The following is a 22,725-nucleotide window of genomic DNA, read 5'->3' as shown; positions in this document are numbered from 1 at the left end:
ATAAGAGAACCAATAGTAAGTAATAGTATCTATGGGGTAATATAACTCATTTCTTTTGATAAAACTCCAGAGGTTCCTGCTGAATATTTGATCAATAAATTAACGTAACTGGTAAAGAAACAGTAATATCAAGTAGCTCCACAATAAACTTGAAAGAAACCACTAGCTTGTTACTTACCATAAAGCCTCCACCTACGATGCCATGAAGGCACTCCACATATTTGCTGAGATGATGCTCTGAAGCAAATCTTGTTTCGCCATTGGGAAAATAGAGTAAAATGTTGGCCACGATGCTGAGCAGGGCAAGGATGAGCAACTTATAACCAATACATCTAGCACGCCTTCCGAAACACATGTCCTCAGCTTTACAAATCCTTCTTCCACTAGTTCAATCTAACCGCTCTCATACCTGTCCACACCTAAAAGAAGATCAGCCTTTATTCTCACCTCCTTAAATACTCAGGGTTACCTAGCTACCTGGATGACGTTTACACCTCTTCATAACTTCCATTCCCAATTGCAGAGTGAGGGAACAAGGATGGCAGAAGGCCACCACCCTTTTTTAAATGCAATAATTGTTGTCAAATCCAATGCAATCAAGGAAATACTGAATACTCGGTAATTTCACTCTAACATATGATGCTTGGAATGATGACCAGTGAACATGATTAGACATGAACAACAGGCTTAACCACAACACAAGTTCTGTTAGGAACCGAAGGAAAAAGGTCTTGTTTTCTTTGTTAGGAGCAGCTTTGACTTTTAGGTTTATAGACTGATTCAGAACAACCTGAAGCCAGGGAAAGACTCAGCTGCCTTCAACGGTACTGAGTCAGAGTTTTGGGTATAAATAGAATAAGGTCTACAGCAATGAGGAGTATGTAGAGCAACCTCTTGCTTTGCTATTCTGTTGATGGAATAAGAGCAAGGTTGGAAAAACAAATGAAGTGGACAGGTTCTAAAGAGTGTCCTTGTTCTTGCCAAATTCAGACAAGATGATTTAGATTAACAGCCATTTGTTAAAGCTAAACCAAGCAAACACTGGTGAAAAACACTACTTCAAAAAGAGGATTATAAAATACTGTCCTTACACTGAAACTCCATGTATAGAAGCACAAAAAAAAAAAATCACAGAGAAATGTATTATATTAGGGGTTTCCAAACTGTGCTATATGTACCAGTAACATTAATTTGCATAGTAAATGGAGATACAGAGTGACCTGGAAAAATTAATATCTAGCCTTCTCTCTTTTTCCTCATGCAAATTTTGCCAGAATAGCCAAAAAGCTTCCTTCTTCACATTGATACAGCTCAACACAGAGGCATGAGCTGCCATGCACACTACTATCACATGATGAAGATAACTAAGAAACACACAGGCCCAGACTAGTTTTGGGAGGTGCTGCTGCAGCCATCATCATAACACAATGTAATTCCCATTGCAAAACCAGTAGCTAGACAAACTGAGTTTGGGAACGTACAGTATGTTAGATGACTGTAGTGAGACTTTTTCAGTTATTTAGGGGGAAAAAATACTTACTCAGTTTTTTTTTTGGTTTGGGCGTGTGTATTTTTTTTTTTAACAGCTAAATAACACTGTAAACAGAAGCGCAAGTCAAATCCATTGTATTCTTGCAAGTGATGTGAACAACACTTAATCTGAGAGAGAAAGAGAGAGAGATATCAAAAAGAAGTGTGGGGGGGGAGGGAAGAGGGCAGTCCTGTGCAGATGCGGCTTTGTGATGTAACTTCTCCGGGTATTGTAGCTGTTGACCTTGGAGACTTCCTTCATCATGAGAAATATCCTCCAATTGTAGAAACACAGGGTTACCATTATTGTGCACTTCTGATGACTAAACCAAGCATAAACATCATCCTACAAGTTTCCTCTGCATAAGGAGATGGCTGAAACTGAAAACTCCCTTTATTGTGTTCTGCTAAAAAACCAAACCACTCCCCCCCTCAAAACACCACCCAACACACTCCACCACCAACCGCGACACCATACATACTGCCACTGGGAAGCAGATTTAAAATCTATTCTATTTATAACCTGTGTAATTGTTTTTTAAACACTTGATTTGAAATAAAATTTCACATAATCAAGAACTGTATTTAAAATCAATTTGGTACATTATCAGGCATGCGGGGCATTGCATGGGCATTGCGGTCTGCAGTTACTACCAAAAAAACACCCCAAACAACACAACAGTAGTTCAGATCACTCTCCTGTATAATCACGTAGGCTACAAAAATCTTGAGCTTATTTCCTTCTCATGCCTGTTTGCTTCATAAATCCTAATCTTACTGCTTGGCAAAGCCAGCAGTGGTGGATTTTTGGAATGCATTGCGTGCATGTGGAGTTTGAAATGATGCAAGTAGCCAAACATGAGCTTCTCATCAACAGCAGGACCCAGACTGGAACCTGGGACATGCTGCAGCACCATGAAACGGCAGAGTGTGCAATAGTATAAACAAAACCAGAATCAGGTTTTGAGTCTTTTATACAAGAACAACAGAGTTTACACTTAAAGAGGTAAGAGAATTGTTTACTCACAGGTGCTTCCCCACAGCCTGGGAAACTCCACTATTTCTCTGTCACAGGACTATTCCTGTAGCTCCGATACCTGTCCTGGACAAAGAACGCATATTATAAAGGCAGTCAATAACCCAGTGTTACTAATGACAACAAAAGTCTATTTCTAGGCTAAAGCCTAACTTTAGGCTGTAAGTCCAGTCCTCAGCTCTGGCTGAGAAGCACCTACTGCAGCGTGGTACAGGAATGACCAATCAGAGGGGCAGTGAAGCAATTTTGATAGCACACTCTAAAGGTCCCGCAGGTTGCACCATTGTGAGAGACTTCCACATTCTCTCTGGCAGAAGGGGGTGGTTTGTAAACCATTACAGCAACTGGCTTGTATCCCCAAATCACCAATTTGGCAGGATAAAGCTTGTCAGCAGAACAGTGTTACATGGAGCAGGACATTGACCCTTCACGCCAGAGAAGTGGCTAAAATTAGGTGCCTTGTCCAATTACTGAGGTATCTAATACCAAGCCTAATTTCACATGGGGTCCAAGGATCCAGCAGCACCTCTATACGACAAAAAAATCCAACTCAATGGTCACGGTTGCTTTGGCTCTTCTATTGCAGGAGACAGAAGCCTGCTTCTTTCACAAAATAAAGATGTTAGAAAGAGACTAGGCGTTTCCTGATGCCAAAAAGCAGGAGATCTCATAAATACTAGAAGAGCTCTCTACATTCAAGCTCTGAAAAGCTGAGCATTCTCCAGCTTTCTGTACCTGCTCCTCAACCAGCACAACAGGAGTAACAGAAATTACTTTCTCCAGCTCAGCAGTGTATTGGAAACCATTGCTGTATTTTTGGACAAGTCCTAAGTTTACCTATTGCAAAGAGGATCACTTTATCAAAGACTGTCAAAGTCACTACAACTTGCAAAGTTACAAAACACTTGTAGAGAGGCCTCCCCTACACCCCAACACAAACCCACAGAATTTTATCAAGAAAAAGAAAACCATGACATATCACATTTCTTCTACAAAGGCAATTTACTTCAACCACATCTAGACCTCCGCCCTAAGCCAGATTCCCAAAGTGATTCATCATAATCAACAGAAGAAACTGATTGCAACAAAGTGCTGTACAAAAAAAGATCTTTGGATTCCACTAATACATTTTAATCCTGGAAACACCCATATCCCTCTACTAAAGAGGAAATGAAGGGGGATGGGAGGGAAGGACATCTGCAAAATAAATGCAGAAGTGGTGAGGCAGACCCAGACCCATCATGTGGAGCCCACATGCTGTCAAGAGCAGAGTCATGCAGAAAAGGCTCATTTTCCCTGACTGGACACACTACCATATTCGAACTTGTTGCATGTGCATGCCATAAGGCACTGAGGATGCCACAGAACCCTCTTTCCTTAGTTCTCTGGCACACAGTCAGAACAGTCTGGCTGCTATTCCCTTCACGGAAATGAGATTTTTATAGCTCAGCTATCCCAAATCTCCAGTGTTAATCTTGCTAATCCTACCTAAACTGAACATTGCCTCTTTTTATTTTTTTTACTGTTTTAGCACCTAAAGAGATTCTCATTCCTTATAACCAAAGGATAAAACATTTGCAATAAACATTTCTTCTTATATTTGCTCAGAAAACACTGATGGCAATCTCCTGATTTAAATTAAAGATGCCAGAAAGATGGAAAGAAAGATGTCACTCTACTGAAGAGCATAATGTCTTTCTTCCCCATAGTTTCTTCTACCACTCCAGTGAGTCGGTCCTACTGCTTTACGCTGCCTTACAGCCAACCTTAGACATGGTTTGCTAAAAGACAACAATAGTGATCAAGAGACACAGCTGAAAGACACATGACAAATATCTTCCCATTACCTTGAAAACAGTCTAAAGAGAAAACCCAAAAAGCCTTGAGGCAAATAATTGGCGCTTTTTTGTACATTATGAAAACAGGTCAGATGTGAATCGAGGGGGCTTTACTAATATCATTGCTATTTGGACACCCTACACTACAACTTCTACCAGAGAACTTCTCATTCTAACTTTTCTTGCAAAACTCCTGGTCCCACCCCACCGTCGGCAAAAGGTTAATGGCAGGGAAGCACCTCTTGTGGCATCACTGGCAGGGTGTGGTAACAGCATAACATCTGTAGATGAGACACGGCCTGGGAAATAATAGCATGGGCTGCACAGATGCATTCGGAAAGTCTGGGCAACACAATGGGTGTGTATCAAACACAGGGTATGAACTCACATTTGTATTCCCTTATAAGCTGTTCTCATTTGTTCTTCTCCCACTGTTCAGCAGGTTACTGCTCACAGAGGCAAATATGGCTCCGACAACTGCTGGGAGTGTGTGATGAACGTGCAGTCACCTGTTAGCTGAAGAAAGGGAAGCCTCTTGGCCAGCTCTTCAGACAGAGCTCCCAGTGACCTTAGGAACACCCATGACTTCCCTTCAATCAAATGGATCAACACCTGTCCATGTTACTGTCCATTTCTCAATGTCCAAGTGGTGCATTGCTCATGTTTTCCAGCCATCATCCACAAAAACACTATACTGTAGCTACAACAGTCTTCAGGCATATCACCTCATGAGGACATGTCAACCAGCAAACTCCACCTGGACAGTCACAAGAGGAAACTGTTCCCTTGAAGTCCTTGGTGTCTATGGTCTCCTGGTCACAGCCAGAAGAAAGTTTCCACATTACTTTTATTAGTTACATGCAGGTCCTCAGATGAAGTAGTGAGCTACTTCTGAGGAGCGGCAAACACCTGTTGCCATGAGGCAGATCCCCGAACATGAAATCAACCACTCCTCACACAGCTATAACACACATGCATATGCTCGCTTGCTATCACTGCCAACCCTCTGAGACAGAAAACCAATGTGAACCATAGAAGAAGTCAGCTTGAAGCGAGCGCTCACACTTTTATGCAACAACACACATTGACACAAATAGGGAAGATTTAATTTATTGGTAATAGTGCTGACCTAAGGAGGAGTCAGCAATGATGCAACAAAAGCAGTTTTGACACTCAACCAACCAGCTTGGAGATTCAAAAGCTTACAGTCAGGGCAGAGCTACCACTAAATACGCATATAGAAATTCTTCTCTCTAAAGAAGAGCCCATAAATCTTACTTAAGAACAACTATTATTGACCCTAGACAGGCAACACTTCTGTAAGGTGATTCCACAATCAAATAAACCACTTCAAAAAAAAACTGTTTTCTGGTGACATATAAAAGCCATGATGTAGCCTGCATTCATTACTTCTTGCAACAGTGTTATTATGATAAAAGTAGGACATAAGACAAATGCTATTTCTGCCACAGCCTGTGTGGCAGAAACCTTGGCCGTGCAAAAAGACCAACAAAAGCTTGTTTCCCTTGGACTCTCATATTTACACGCATGTTTGCATTGTCTTTCCAGCCTATCCCTAAATTGTGACATTCTTGCACAAGTTAAACAAGCATGAAGCATTGCCATCACTGTACTATAAGCATACTCTGTTCTATACTGTGTAGCATGTCATGGCTGTAGGAATCATCTTAACGTACATACCTCTGCATAGCGCAGCTTGATGAACAGACTGTCTCCAGGCTTGATGTGTGCTGTTTTTGTGACTCCCTTCCCCTGTAGCAATACGCATAAACCAGATGTCCAGTAAAAGACATCCAATTCTGACATTTCAGAGAACAAGGAACGAAAAAATATCATAATTATGTCTTTGGCTCCTGTGATGCAGAAGTAAATCATTAAGCATCTTTGTGTTTCTCATATAATGATCCTACGAGTAATTTTCTACTTACCTCTAATCTAGCAAAACAAAGATTACCTCTATCACACCAAATATTTTGGATCTGTATGCTAAAAAAAAAAAAAAAGGAACGAAAAAAAGAAAAGCAACAAATTTCCTTGCCCATTTTATTTCATTAGCATATGCTTCATGCAGTCTTGTCTCTGGAATTAGACATAGTAAGTTCCTGCCAGTTAAAAACTTTAAAAGTTATTCTTGCTGAATGATCCCACAACTACTTCTTCACTAGGAACAGTCTATGTATTGATTCCATAGCAGTAAAATGTGGAATTTAGTGTTTAAAATTAACACGTCTTTCAAGTTGTCATGACTGATAATGCATCATGCTGTATTTGCTTGCAAATCTTTCAGCATCAGTAGTAATTGGATCGCATACATCACGATGAGAAGAGCAAATCAGACATGATCACAAGACTCTTGAAAGATGATTTCCTAAACTGCATTCCCACCCTTCCATCAACCTTTACTACCATCATTTAAATTGGAACTCTGAAGTTCATTTATCAGTATGCATTCAGTGCACTGAACTTTTGCTGCCAGCTGGTCCTTAAACCAGCTGGCAGTCATCTAGCTAACTATTTCATGGTCACATTCCTCCACTGGGCACATCAAGACCTCAAAAATGCTATACAGATGTAGCACACACTTTTAAAAGCAGAATGTATAATTAAAAAAAAGAACAATTAAGAGATACAGTTAAAGAATAAATGAGGCTGCAAAAGATCCCTTTTAATCTGAGCAACACTTAATGGAGAAAAACAGAAGAAAACAACATTTAACACTGATTATATTTTAACTAATTCTTAGTCTTTTTTTAAGGAAATGTAGAGGAAGAATACGACTGAGGCTGTATTCTGTGTAGATATACAAGATACCTGCCTGCGATGTGGTGCCTGTACTATATACAATGCTTTACTGTGGCTGCTCCTTTCACAAGGCCCTTCTAACTCAAGATATGTGGTGCCACTCTAACGAACCCCTGTTTGGTTCAGAGGTGGGGAAAGACTAAGTTCCTGAGTTAGGAGTTTTATATTCTTTTGAACTGTAATTACAGCTAAAAGTAGTCATGTCACTAGTGCGCCTAGACATGGAAGTTAATGCCACAGAAGTACACACGTTCATTCCAGAGTTGTATGCCACTGCACAGCCACCTCCTCAGGGGTCAGATCCCACCCACAGGACTTCCTACAAGCGCTTGGAAAACAGGCAGTCCCAAGATTTCCACCAGCTCCCTCTAGCAATAATCAGGCTATGACCAGATAGGCTCTGTTGTGCCCACTCAAGGGCCACTGGCTCCAGTGACCTCTGGCTCTCAAATCTTCTACAGCAGCTCATGAAATACTGTCTTCAAGCAACAGACACCACCTGCCTTCCACATAAGACAACAATGCTCAATAACAACAGCTACTGATGGCACAGGAGTCAGGCACAACTCACTCTGCAGTAATAGGAAATGAACTGAGGCATCGTCCCCAGAGTCACATCCTGATGGTCTCAGTAGGACTGGGTTTGGTTCAGGTGCTAGTTCCAAAAGAGAGCTCTTCCAGGAAAAGCACTACTATATGCTAAGTTAAAAAAGGAAGTAAGCCAACTTTCTTTTACAGATCTTCACAGCAGAAAAGTAGGCCCACTCTTTGCTCTCCACAAGCACAAAGACAAAGGAAACAATCAAAACTAGTGGAAGTTTCCTCTGAAGGTGAGGACAAAACACCCAACCCCAACAAAAACCCAGTAACAGCCCTTCCCTTGTACCTGAACTGAGTCAGATGTGACTGTCCTCCAAAAAGGCAGACACTGAGGAAACTGCAGCCATCTCAACAATACTGGAAAAGAGAAGGCTCCAGGGAGACCTTAGAGCCCCTTCCAGTCCCTAAAGGGGCTACAGGAGAGATGGGGAGGGACTCTTGAACAGGGAGGGGAGTGATAGGACGAGGGGTAATGGTTTTAAACTGAAAGAGGGGAGATTTAGATGAGGTATTAGGAAGAAATTCTTGACTGTGAGGGTGATGAGACACTGGCCCAGGTTGCCCAGAGAAGCTGTGGCTGCCCCATCCCTGGAGGTGTTCAGGGCCAGGCTGCATAGGGCTTGGAGCAACCTGGTCTGGTGGGAGATGCCCCTGACCAGGGCAGGGGGTTTGGAACTGGATGGTCTTTAAGGTTCCTTCCAATCCAAGTGTCCTATGATTCAATATCACTTGCCTCTCAGGCAAGACACCTTGGGGTTTTTTTGTGTTACTCTCCATCAACTCCCAAGATTTTGATCAATTACATTCTGCCCTAAGTTGAAGTCATAGCATTTACTAATTGAGTGCTACTCGGGGGCATAGAAAAGGCTGAAGGAAACTTAAAATGTGTCCTGTGGAACCATTACAATTATAAAGCTGTTACGTAGGTCTTCATACACAGACTTTGTGAGTGGATGGCTGATTAATCCAGCCTATGATTAATGCTTAATGAATATAAAAAGATTATCACAACAGGAATGAGTTTCCACGCCCCCTCATAGCAAATTTATTTTGTTTCAGATTATGTGCTAAGCAAGCAAAATACTCCTTTACCAACACGCCTGAGAACAGCAGGGAGGTACAGTACAGCACCTCCCCTTTTTTGCTACATACAGATAATGTTGAGAACTGCTGGTTACATGGTCCTAAGTCACTTCTGCTACTGTCTGTGCTCCATTTGGAAACTCCTGACCTAACTGTCTATTTTTCAAGCATTAAACTGAGATTATACCTCTCTTTGAAGAGTTCAAGCAAAGCCAGGCTCCAGCTAAGGCTTGTTGAGGATCCATGCCAAACTCCAACATATTTAGTAGCACCTTTAAAAAGAGTAAGCAAAGTTCTACAGTAAGGTAGAATGTATACAATGCAACAAATCTAACAAAACAGTTTCTGACACTTCATAGGAAGACTGCTGTTTTGCACATAAAGTGCCTTTGTGGGAGTTATTTTCGATTAAACTCTGGAGGCCCGATTTTTTTTTTTCCTTGTAGAAGTTTAATGCAGACATCTTGAGTAGAGTCAACCACTGCAAACAGAGGCTGAGGAAGCAGAAGTTTACTTGCATGTCCTGTATTGTCCTATTCCTGAGCCTTTATGTTCTAATGAAAACATCTCTAGACTCTACAGAAAAGGCACGTGCTTATGTATGACACATAGAGCTGTAGAAGAAAAAGGGTGTTCCTGCAGCCCTTAAGAGCACCACAAAGGGAAGGAAACAGGAAGAGAATTACTGTAGGGAGTAAAACAGATGTACAAAAAGCAGACTAAGCTTAACCCAACTCTTCACCACATCTGCTTTGGCAATGTATTTATTTATATATATATTTTTTAAGCGACCAACAGGCATACTAAACTAAAGAAGATGTGCAACATCTAAAGAAAGCACAAAAACAGTAATAGAAATGGTTATAGACTCCATCTGGCTGTCTGAGGAAGGAATACAGTTCTTCAGACAGCTCCGGCTCATCACCCTCTCATACCTCTCACTTATACTTTCTGTTAATCACTAGCACATTCCACAGCAGTAACCAAACAGAATAAAAACATGCACAGATCACTAGAAAGGACTTTCCTACTCCTATTTCCCTTTGGGAGAGCACAGCTCTCAGAGCTCTGAACGTTAAATTTACTTTCACAAGCATTTTGCAACCTTTTTGTAGTATTTGCCAATTAGGAGATTGAGAAGCTCCTTTTTAACACCAGAAAATAAACAAGTACACCCTCAAACACAGGTCAGTAGGCTAAGTGATAATACACAAAGATGAAGGAAGGAGGGCCTGGTGCGACTGCAGGTTTCTACATCCCATCTGAAGAGTTAAAACACTCTCCAGAGCACAAAGCTGTGAAGCCTTACGTCTGCCAGCGCACCACCAAAAAGCAAGTGTTACCTGCACTGTCCTTGTGGCTGCATGGCTTCTCCCATCACTCTGAAAGAGCATGGGAGCTCCTCACTGTCTGCAAGGGTGGGACTGATAGTGCGATGTGGATGTTTCCCTGGTGCAAGACATTTTCAATGTCTCCTAGAGGGAGAGGTTACCTCCCCTACTCTGAAAAAGCATAAACATAATATACCTTATATAAGCAAACTGATGAGATTGGTTATATTTGACAATGTTGTTGAAAGAACAGCCAACTTGCAGTAATCGTGCACAGCAGCCAGCAAGGCTGATCTGATCAGCAGCCGGCAACTGTAACTGCCCATGACTAACTGTGGCCACTTGTATCTCTGAAGGAGACCATTTTCAGCTGCATATCTCTGTTAAAATCAGGAGGAAAAAGAAACCCCAGCAAATGAAATCATGTTCACAGTATCTATAGAGTTAGATGATTTCTCCAAGCAACATGCAGAGCAAACACCTATATAGAATACAGATGTGGCCACCATAAAGTAACTGATGCTAAAACATCTAAACTTCACATCATATGCTGTCACTTTTGGCCTTGCAACAGTAACATACACTTTCAACTGACAATGGGAGGGGAAAACAGTGAAAAGCAAATGGCCCCACCAGGGGATTTCTGTGGGATTTATATACAGCCATTTTAACACCTATGAAATGTTTGGGAGCGGAGCGGACAGCTTGTCTGCTCCACACAGGAGCATCAGGAATGCACCAGCCTTCCATGTATCTGCATGCTGCTGTTTTAAGCCTGCTGCTTACAGCCAGTTGCAGCATTACTGAAATGTGTATTCAGGAGTTTATTTCTCCCAGCTGCTGCCTGAAGTCAGGCATACAGACAAAAAAAAAAAAAAAAATAAAAAGATCTCTTGTCAGACAACTGCTGTCCACACAAAACAGGGCAGACCCATGCCAAGGAAACTTTGTGTGCACTGGAATCTACGTACCTCAACGTTAGTGCAGTAGTCAGGACTCAAACATTTTTTGATCTGGTGAGGAAGATACAAGTCTAGCAATCCAATAAGCATAGGGGAATTCCTTACAGTTGCTACTTTCAGTCTCCCAATGTGGATAGCTATGCCTCTTTTTTTACCAGCCATCGGCTACAGATGTAAACGCATGCAGAGAATCTGGCTTTGCAAGCTGCTGAATGAACTGCCTCAAGTTTTCTTCCTCATATAATAAACCATGATTTTCAGATGTGTAGCACCTGTAACTTCTTTGGCTAATTCACAAGTTAAATTTTTCATAGAGAATCAGAAGCTGACACTGTCTTTTCCTTCTCAAAGTTTCACAACATAAATGTTACAGACGACAAAGCTATAATGAAGTATCCTGCTACTGGATAGTAGGTATACGTGCAAACATCCTTGTGGATCGCTCTCCTTTATGCTTTTTCCTACATAACATTAGTTACGTTATATTTGTTGAGTGGCAAAGGCAATTTCGGCTACTTAAAAAAGCTCCAAACGTTTAGTACTATTTATACTACTTAGCTCTACTTGTAGAGTTAAAAAAATTACAGGCCCACTCCAAACAGCATTAAGCCTCCCAAATACAGATATGCATATTTGTGATTAGTAAATATCATAGTTTATGTATTAAATGTACATTTTTGCTTAAATTGTGCACAAATTCTTTTGGAAATAAGAACAACTGTACGGCCTACAAGATATGATGGCTTTTGCAACCATCAACAGGAATTAGCTAGCTAACAGACAAATATAAAGAACTACAAATTGCCATTTTCCTTTTGGAAGGAAGCAATTTTCTTTACAAAGAGACACAGTTTCTTCATAGAATAAGACCAATTAATTCAGTTAAAAATTTCACTGGTGCAAATAAAAATGTCTGAACAGTACATTACTAAGTAACACACACAGTAAGATACTATTAAAGTTTATTATTAGTATCTCAGTCTTGATGTTTCAGGATTCTGAATGAATAAGTTTTGCCAAGGCACAATTTTGATTTCCACCCCCCCCGCCCAAGTACAAAGTTTAAGAACTTGCTGTCTATGCCAAGCCTATATATTGCTATTCATCTTTAACAATGATTAAATTTCTGCTGCATTTCATATTTAAATGCAGTAATTTATGCTGCATTTCATATTTAAAAATAAACCCTACTGTTACTTATATTTGATGAAAAGAGAACCATACAACCTGCTACGCTTAAAGTTTTTGAGCGACCTCTTTAAATGTGTAAAAGGGGAGCAAACAAGAAAAGGGGAGGGAAGATATATAGCAACAGAACCTTTCCAAAGGGATGAGCACAGAAACTGAGAGAGGACAAGAATTTCCTCATTGTGAAAAACAAGTAACAGAGCAAATCTGATTCCCATGTGGGTGCTTAACTGGTGAAAAGACTATAAAACAGTGATCCAAGAAACTTAAGACACGTCTACTTTCCTCTCAAAATAAAATGAAGATGTAGAATTTATGAGCAAATCTTGCAAAGAACTCAAAGAACTTCCTTAACATTGTAAATTATGTTTGCAAAGAGCAAGGAAAAGTTATCACCATTGGTTACACACGAGTTCTACACATACAGGTTACAGGGTACACAGCTGTCAGGGTGATAGAACCTTGCACTGCTAAAGGAATCAGTTTTAAGTATCTTAGAAGTCATGGAAGATATTTCTATCTTTCCTTGCCTTAAAGAAAAAAGGCTCAACTATGGCCACAGCACCCCAAATGTAACTTCACCGACACTGTGTTTGCACAGTTCTGCACAAACAACACTGACCTGCTGGGACCAGTGAAGGTGTGACAACCTTGCTTCCTGGATGCGGCCACCACACACGTCCGTCAGTCCTCTCCTGGAATCTTGCATCTGCTAGGCCAAACCAGAACAGGCAGAAGAGGCTGGAGCTCCACCTCTGTTCTCCTGCTGCACAAAGCAAGCTTTGTATGAAACAAAAATTAGTTCCTTTAGTCAGACAGAGCTTAACAAGAACAGCAAACATGCATTTAAGAAAAAAAATCCGAAAATTAACTATCCTGTCCTGCAAGAACAGTAGTTTGGACTCTGATCACCCTCTCAAGGAGTCTTCACACAATACTAGAACATGTTATATTGTGAAACATTTTCCCACTGGTAGCATAAATCCTCAGCCGTCTGGAACCAGTCCTGTGCCAAAGCCCATGCAGTTACACTTGGTGGAAGCGCAGGCATTGCCTGGAGGATTCACCACAGTAAGGTAAACTGTCTCAGTTCTAACAGCAAGTTTTCAGAACTGGCTTCTTACTGCTTGAAATGCAGAAAATAATCCAGTTTAGCACAGAAAAATTCTGGCTCAGTTAAAAATAAATCACTGTATACCTACGATATATCTCATCCCATCTTTTGGACTGTCCTACTGGACCCAGAGGATATATTTATACAGGGAAACAAAAATGTGATCCTAATCCATACTTACTTTATTAAAGCAAAGGGCTGCATTAGTCCAGGCACCTTGCGCTAGTACAGAACCGGAGAAAATTTAAGGAGAGTAACTCAAAAGTGGTTGTATATACCATGATCTGAAACAAACTTGACATCGCAGGTTTCAGGTAGGCACTTTGAAATGACAGATGTTATCACATGAAAGACAAAGTACTGGATGGAGCCAAAGTCCTCTTATAGCCATGTAATGCCTATATCAATAAGGCATTTTTACTTTATAACTAATATTTGGTTAAGTTCAAACACAATCCTGCCAATAAATTAAAGTAAACACACCTATCTAAAGTACACAAAAACAGACTAACACAGCCTGGTACTTAAATACATGTGAATTTCTACCTGTGCGTGAGTAATCGCTGCACTCATAAGACTTTCTTAATTTTCCTTCAGTAAGTCTGGCATTGTACAAAACACGAAGGTGACTTTTAGCTACAAGATCTTGCTAAGCATGGACCTTACTGAATTTTGGCCAGAGTGCAAACGCCATCAGCTTCCAATATTTCATTTCTGCCTTTCAAACACACTAATGAAACAAAATCATTAAACAGAAAGAGGAGTGCTGGAGGCTGGCTGGTGGGGAAGCAGAGCCAAGTGGAGTGTGTTTGGAGAGCTTTACCGCCCTCTTCACCTGCCCCCAGCTTCACCTTCCACTTTCTGTTCCACACGTTGGTGCGGTTCCCACCACCCTGAACTCCTGACTGGGGCTGAATGTTTCCCAGAGAAAGCAGCAGAGCTCTCGGAGCCACAGGCATCTTTGACTGACAGTAGGTCCTCTCCGCTCCCTCTTGGAGGGATGTTGCTGACACTGCAGTCACTGCCCCTCTGATAGAAGCCAGTTGCCAAGAGGCACAGACACCCACAGATATACAAAGATTTAATAACTCTGTGGTGCACCATAGTGCCCGTGTGATTCCCTGACTGAGATTTAAAGTTTGAGACATATTTTTCCTCATTCTTTTCTGTTCCCCGACTGTCCAAGCAAAAATTTTTAGTGTTATTCTTAGGCAAGAGGAAAATAACATGTAGTCATTGTGGAATAATTTTTGAAATTGAACATCTTAAAGCATTTTTTTTAAAATTAGGTTAAGACATCAACGCACCTCTTGCATTTCTATACTTTTTAATTTATTTTAAATCTGCAGACTTATTGTTTCTAATAAATCTTTACTACAATTTATCAATTGTTATTTGCTTTTTTCTACTGCCTTTCATTTTTTAATTAGTACAACTGTATACTATACATGGACTACTGTTATAAAAACAAACAATTTTTGAGCCAAATTATTTAACAGACAGACGTACTTCAAACTAAATAATTCTGAAGGAAGCCTTATGACCATCACATATACAGAAACAGATTAAAGTGTCCAGTAACAGAATTCCTCCTCATACTAGAGAGCGTACTTGCATGTCTAATCCATAAATGCAAGAGGAGAGAAAAAAAAAACCTTTTTAAAATTAGTTAGTTGAGAATGCTCCTTAGCATAGGATCCGGACAGGCTTTTTTTCCTAGGTACCAGACATTTGTCAGCGTCAGCACAGACTGAGAATGCATCAGTGAAGCTGCGTTTCACGGCCTCATTCAGCACATGCAGAGACTCAGCTGTGTTATGACCCGTATCTGAAAGCAGAAACAACAAAAAGTACAATTGCATTAGATTTACCACGTTTTAAAGTGTCCACTGTTACTGCATGAAGAGCACTGCGTATGCAGACATTATTCACATAACTTAAATGAGGTATTAATTTAATCATATTGTTCACAGCATTGTGCAGTAGTTAGCTATGAGGAATTCTGAAATAGTATAAAGTTGTTTGTAAAAATAGGTTAAATCACACTGGAGATTTTCTTTGAAGTTTATATTGTAGCTTGCAAAACATAATATTTTCAACATAAAAGTTAGAACAGTTTCATACTAAGAACCTCTCTCAAATAAAGTCACATTTTATTTAGTAGTAGAAAACTACCCACTGTACAGTTTACTTGAAGTCATGCCTTCTGACTGGGCTTCAATGAACCTGTACTGTAAATGGCTGAAAGTTTTTACAGATTCATTATTCTCTGTCCAAATCATACTTTCAGAGTTGGACAGACTCGCGAAACAAACACACGCCTCTCAAGTCTCTTACTGGATATAGAAGCCATACCTTTATGATAGAATTCTCCAAAATGTTTAGGATCAAAGCTATGATTCCTTCTCCACTTGGACGTATTTCCCAAACATTCACACACTGGGGTGGTGGGAGAAAAAAAAACTTTTTTCCCTGCTTTAAACAACAACAAGAAGAGCATTATTAGATATTTATATTCAAATCAGTAAAGGTATTTCTTCATAACACAAACATACAAACTCCCAGCAGCAAGGCAGAGGCTTTCCCTGCTTCTCCAACTCAATCTTTTAGAATAAGAGATAAGCATTACAAATTATCACAGTGTTCTGCAGCAGTAACCCAATCCGTTGTCTAATCCAGTGTAAGAAAGTGCTAATACTATCATTATTGCTACATGAGGGGAAATCTCGGGCCTTCACACAGAATAGATTTCAACTGCAGATTAATTACAGATATGTATTTTTCACAATGCACACTTGAACTTTACTCAATACTTGGTGCATTCGGGTCAGATTGTGGCCTTTGGTTTTGCTTAGTATTCCCAAGAGGCAAAAAAAGCTCAGAACCCACCTGTAGCAGAAATGTGCCTGTCAAAACCATTTGTGAGAAGCACATAAAGCGATGAAGAGCCCTCTTGTGCTTTCAGTGCTGGACCTGTAAACTACCTGTCAAAGAATAAAAGCCTAGACCGCAAATCTGCTTGCTTGAAAGAGGACATCAGTAAAAGTAAGATACTTCGTAAATCCCGCCAAATATGCATGTACCTAAACTTGTGCTTTGTTGGACAACTACTGCCATAGTCCTGATCCCCAAGGTGCAGCTTCCCAGGCTGCAGCCTCATGACTCTCAAGCCCTTTTGTTACTTCAGGTTGCACCTAAGACAAGGCGGCGGCACTCCCAGCAAGACCAGCCTACTGATAAGGGGTTGCACCATGGATTAAGAAATGTGGTTTAAAGTCCCCTCAGGCTGAGAAAGGCCTGTGGCTTTCCTCATGTCAGCAAGGCGTTTTAATGACCTGTTGTTAAGAGCTGGCACCCCAACTTCTACAGCTGTGCTCCTAAAGCAGCAATATTTGCGCCACTTTTAAAATGTGCCTCTGCACGCTGATTTGACACAACCTCCAAAACTCCCTCTTCCCTTCAACAGGATCAAGGCATGACCCACTCCTCCTCCTGGCCAACAACATATTCCAACAGCCAGGTTTGCAGCCACCTGCTGCTGCAAAATCCACCCAAGTGTGAGGAATCCCATCTTCCCCCACCACAAGGCTCCAGTGCAGGTGTTGGAATCAGTGCCAGCTGTGAGGCCCCTTTGCAGGTCCCGCCATAGCCCACGTCAAGACAGGTGAAGCATTTCTCATGCCTCTTCCAGCACACATCCTCCTGGCAGGCCACGCTCTGGCTCCGCACAGCACACCTATAAACCTATCCAAAGACTCAGATGCCACACACACACACACTCCTGCTGAGCATTAGTGAGCAAACACCTCCTTTAACACTGAGCTGACCCAAATTATCTTGCTAAGTCTACAAAGGTCTTGTAAAGCTTTACACCTGCTTCCAAAGCTGCTGTGTATCTGGATGTTTTGGTTTCAGTATTAGTACATGGATTTTCCTGCTTTGAAAATAGGAAGTTCACTAGCTCGACAGGTAACCCATTAGTCCTAAGCGTCTGTCCTCTGTTGCTCAACTTGGCCACAACTCCCATTGATGTAATTACAAAGTTTCCTCGAGTAAAGGCTACAGGCACGGGTGTGCACATAGCCACATATTTCAAAATAGTCTCTGTGAGCCATGCTGTGGACTTCAGCTTCTTTCTAAAAATATTTCTTAATAGGCAATGGGTGTGCTCTGAATGAATGACTAATAACTTTTTCCTGCAAGCCTGGATTAGAAGGAATGATTCCTCTTGGGAACAAGAAGCATTATGGTGTTGCAGGATACCGTGCCTAGCAGGTGGGCGTGCAGAGTATGCTGACCTACCTGCCAAGACAACACAAGTAGTAACTGCTTCTACAGCAAGAATACAAACCTTCCATTTTCCTACACATTTTGCAACCCAACTATCATTTTACTATATAGCCTAAGTATAAAACAGAGCTACACAATTTTTCAGAAGTAGGAGGAATATTAGGCAGTATAACTAGGCAAAGCTCAAATATCTAATCAGCAAGAAATTCACAATGCAACTTTGCTTTTCTATGCATAATACTTAGGAGGTATACCTATATATATGATCATATCTATACCTTTGAGTAGAAGCACTCCAACTGAAAAATAACTTCGGAGAAAACCCTTTGTATCATACACCCTAGAACATCATGTAGAACTAAACATACTATTGTCTTATTTTTTGTTTTTTCCATTATTCTCACTACATTGTAAAAATTGCTGTGTATGTCACAGAAATGCATGTTGTCCGGGATAATGATCAGGACAGTCAAGAAAACAGAGACCATTTTTTAAAAAGTCTTTGTCTTAAATCTTCCACATTTGTTACTTTTGAAAGACTAACAGCATTTCTCAGAACACCTGTCTCCACTTCGTTACAGATATCTCCAAAATGTACCACCACCAGGGAAGTATTGTTTCTAGGGTCCATCAGCAGTATTAAAGAGATCTCTTGTTTTCAAGTGGAACAGGGGGAAGATGACCACTGAGCACACGGCATCAAGGCCGGATGGCGATTTCTCACCATTTGAATCTATAAACCAAACCCCCTTGTGTTCTTAATGACCACTGTCAGCGTAACAGGGCTGAACAAGCACAGGAATCCCTCGGTGAACTCTGTGGCCTCCACAGTGCCAAAGTCAGGGCAGATACGTAAAGTCATCTGGCAGGTTAAAGCTTCAGACAGAAAGTCATCACCTGAGCTTGTCCTGAAGAGAGTAGGGTTTCTCAGAACTGGATGAGCTGTGTGTCATTTCTCCCTTTGCTTTGGGAAAGGTGACTCTTTAATGCCAGATGAAACCAGCAGTGTTTTCAGAAGGAAACAGAACTTTCTTGTGTGAGCAGTGCAGCATAGTGACTGCACAGAAACAGCGAGAGAATGCAGAACCAGACGAGGTACCAAGAAGTTACTAACATCACTACCTGCAGAGGTAGTGGGCACGAGAGAAAGATTTCTGATGGCTGGGGACTAGATGATCTGAAAGGTTCCTTCCAACCTAGGCAATTCTATGATTCTGCTTGGGGGCTACAAGTGTTTCTTGAAAAACATGTAACTACTGCAATTGCTGTTCATACTGAGACACGGTTGCAGTTCACATCCCAAAGATTTCAATTAGTGTATTGGGATATTCAGCACCTTGAAATTTAGGTCACATGCTCTGTTGCCTCAGTAGAAATCATAGTGATTCAACAGAATCACTAGCTTTAGAAATCCAAGTTTTACAGCCTTGTCCTTAAACTGTACCTGGTTATAAAGAAGGAATGCAGCCTATACCACAGAAAGGTGAGGAGATTTAAAGTTTACGCTAGTTTGTGATGCTTTGACAAATGGCATGCTATGAAGTTAAATGGTTTCTTAAAACACCAAGGGGAAAAAAAAAATCACGAACATTAGTGACTTCCATTTAAAGACAGACAAAAAAAATAAATAAGAAAATCATGCCATTAAAAGACACAAGCTTTGACAAAGTCAAAGCGTGGTTCTGAGCACGTGAGCAGCTATGTAACCAGAGCTCCTCCTGCTCTTGACTTCAGAGAAATGGCGATTTTACCCCATGTACATGCACATACAAAACGGCTTAGCACGTTTCAGTGCTGTTGTCAAGTTTACAGGGTGAGCTCTACACTCAAATTAAAGAGACTGGTAAGTCAGTAAAACCAGCAGAATACAGATGAATCTGGGTATAGAAACCTCATTGTATTAAGATGACACTTCATATAGCAGGTTAGGTAGCTTTGAGTTATTACAGATAATTACATTGCAAGAGTACACAATACTTTTGCTCAAAAAGGCAAGGGTGTGACAGCAGCTGAAGCACTTGCATGAGGTCACACAGTAATGACTGTCAGAGGAACCAAGGAGAATCCCCTGTCAGGTCAATTAGGCACAACCTGCCACGGTATTATGACACAGACTGGTGATGATCTAAAATAACTTACTTCGCTGCAACTAACCTACAAGGTTTACTGAGGTTTTTGAAATACATCCATCATTTAAAAAAAAAAAATAATCCCCCTCAGTGAAAAGAAGAGAAAGATAAGTTTGAAAACAGTTATTCCAGCAGCTCTAAATGATGTAAGGGTTAGCTACCAACAAATTAACAAACATACAATCAATTCACACACACTGAACTTGAACCTATTAAAATAAACCCTTAGTACCAGATATGTAAGTCCATTCTTGGTTCCTACAAACAGCCCAGACTGCTAGCAGTCCAAAAGGGAAAACAGAAACAGAGATAACTCAAAAAGAATTAAAGCAAAACAACACCTCTACATTAGGCAAACCAAGGCATGAGACCTCACCACAGTAAGTTTTTGCCAGCTTCCAAAGCAGTATCCTGCTGTTAACCCACACCTCACGCAAATTTTGTTAAACCCAATGCTGATACACATTCTAACCGTGAGCAAAGTCCGACTATGGAACCCAAGCTGAGGTACAACCTCTCTGAGCCATGGCTTGAGGCTGTCCTTCCCTAGGGCAGGGAACGTCAAACAGCATTTTGGGGAGACCCGCTTCCAGGGTAGCCTGCCACCCCATGCTGGACCCCCACTGCCATCCCTTCGGCAAGAACAAAGGGAAAAGCCTGCCCTGGCCTTGTTTGCTCTGTGTTTGCCTCCCAGCTGAGCTGGAGGGACAGCAGGAAAAGGGGCTGCTTGTGGATTTTTACCTGGGGCACACTGCACAGCATACAGGGACAGGCAGAACAGCAAAGAAATAGAAAGAGCATCTCAAGAGCACCATAACTTGCACATTTTCCCCATCAGCACAAACACTGGATTTCACACCCACCTTCCAGAACAGCAGAGGGAACAATTTGCACTGAACACATCCAGGGATTTCTCTTGTAAGAACCGGGACCACCACAGCACACCACTGCATCCACCTGCCCGTCATCCACACTCATTTTAAAATAGCTGAATTCCACCAAGGTCAGCAACATCCTCCTGATGAAGCATCTTGCTAATTAGGCCAGACTCAGACCTCCTGTGCAGAACGAGCTGCAGCCAGCATTGCCTTGTTTTAGGCTAAGTGAATATGAGACTAAGTGCATATGATTGGCAAAAGTTACCTTAATGAAAATAGCCATCCATAAAACTTTAATATTACTGATTACTGACTAATGTTACTGCATAGAAAGGCACAGTACCACAGCAGTTAGCTTCACAGTCTCAAGGTGCAATTTAACAGTTGAGTTAAACTGATCTAACCATAAATTGTTCCCAGGGATTCAGTCCCGTTCTCTACTTGCAGCTATGTATTCCTGCTTCTTCCCTGATACTGGTCCTGGCATTCCTGTGGCCTTGCTTCGACCAGATCAGAGAACTAAAGTGGATAAAAACTAGCCCAAGGGAGGAAATTAAAACACAGCCAACAAACAACTACTTTTTGGGCAGATCAGCCCCTTGATCCTCTGCACAGACACACAATCGTTGCTGCCAGCAAGTCAGTGCCATGCCTCCTCCTCTGGGGGTGGTGGATGCCCAGGCAGACCCTGGCCGGTTGCCACACTGTGCTGCTGGTGGTCCCAGCAAGGAGGCTGAGCTCTGGCTGCCCACACACCAGCCATGGCAGCTGGCAGCCGGCCACGGCAGAGGGGGACGGCCAGGGCGATCCTCTCAACAGGGAATGCATTTTCTGTCCTCTTGCGAAAGTGTTAAAAACGTTAACAGAGGGAGAAGGGGGAGAAACCGAAGAAGCTTACCTAACTGCCAAAGAGGGTAAGAGTGTATAAATCATTAGGGTGTTTTTTCAGGTCCCTGTTTCTGCAGCACAGAGGTACCTTCTTAAGTATATCTCTTGTCGATGTCTCTCACCAGCAGAAAGATTATGGTGTGTCGAGCGAGCAGGGACATGGGTGATGGCCAGAGGAGTGGGAGGCGAGGCAGAGTGGTGACCCACGCTGGGCAGCAGTGGCAGAAAGCAGCCCGTCTCAGCAGTGCAGCTGGTCTCAGGCACTGTGGGCAGAAGGAGATGTAGGAAAAAGACAGCTTAAAACAGAGATATGAAAAAAGTTAAATACGAAATCTAAGGGCTGCTACAGTCCCTTGAACTCAGGCCAGCTTCGAAAGCGTCAGCATATTTTTCACAATGAGTTACAGATAACTAACTAGAATTATTTCTAATTTATTTATTTTTTTTTCTCACCGAATTGATTTCTAACTTCTTCCTAATCACTATGAGCAAGACCAGAATTAGGCTTTTGGAATCTTAACATTTGCACTGTCAGGATCCATCACAGCCTTTACACAAAGACGAATGCAACAGAAGCACCAGATCTTTGAGACCACACAGCAAGCTCTATCCCAGGTACCTGGTATTGAGGCAGGAGATGAATTATCTCTCAAAACAATATGGAGTGTTCTGAAAGTAACAGGGTACAGCCTGGTACCATACCATTAAATATTAACACAAGCGATAACTAATCTGCTGAAGGTGAGTCACCTGTGACCACAGTTTTAACCATTTACAAAAATAGTTTAACAAATGGAGTCTGAGCACATAAATTATTGTAAGACATGCTACATTATAGTTTTGAGAGGAAAGGCATGTGCAAAAAAGATCAAAATTGTATTTTGCTGTTTGGAAAAAAAAAAAAAGATTTGTAACCAACCCTAACCTTGCCGTTCTTACAGTTTCATGGAACAACCCAGTCTTTTGCATTCAAACTGGATTGCTTCCATTCCTTCAGAAAAACAAAACAAATCCCTAAACACATACATGATATAT

General features: G+C 41.4%; 1 protein-coding gene across 9 annotated transcripts in view; it reads right to left on the bottom strand.

Moving 5' to 3' along the window:
• The window catches only part of LOC134516818 (transmembrane 4 L6 family member 1-like), a 58,760-nt gene that overhangs the window by 8,619 nt on the left and 27,416 nt on the right, over positions 1-22,725 (bottom strand). For 2 of the 9 annotated variants that reach the window (XM_063337436.1, XM_063337433.1), the window contains exons 8-17: positions 21,701-21,953; positions 15,861-15,980; positions 13,687-15,333; positions 13,014-13,171; positions 9,098-9,182; positions 6,354-6,411; positions 6,106-6,224; positions 2,558-2,627; positions 1,541-1,659; positions 179-419 (exon numbers count right to left, since the gene is read on the bottom strand). In XM_063337436.1, coding sequence (XP_063193506.1) covers positions 179-355 — 177 coding nt within the window. In that variant the 5' untranslated portion in view covers positions 356-419; positions 1,541-1,659; positions 2,558-2,627; ... (5 more) ...; positions 15,861-15,980; positions 21,701-21,953. Of the gene's footprint in view, positions 1-178; positions 420-1,540; positions 1,660-2,557; positions 2,633-6,105; positions 6,225-6,353; positions 6,412-9,097; positions 9,183-13,013; positions 13,380-13,686; positions 15,334-15,860; positions 15,981-16,394; positions 19,680-21,700; positions 21,954-22,725 lie in introns of those variants that run through there. The other 7 variants (XM_063337437.1, XM_063337434.1, XR_010071455.1 and 4 more) reach the window with 7 other exon arrangements.

Source organism: Chroicocephalus ridibundus, chromosome 6 (genome assembly GCF_963924245.1).
Source record: "Chroicocephalus ridibundus chromosome 6, bChrRid1.1, whole genome shotgun sequence".
In the NCBI taxonomy this organism is placed as follows: domain Eukaryota; kingdom Metazoa; phylum Chordata; class Aves; order Charadriiformes; family Laridae; genus Chroicocephalus; species Chroicocephalus ridibundus.
Note: the sequence above shows the minus strand (reverse complement) of the source record. Positions and strands in the feature narration are given on the sequence as shown.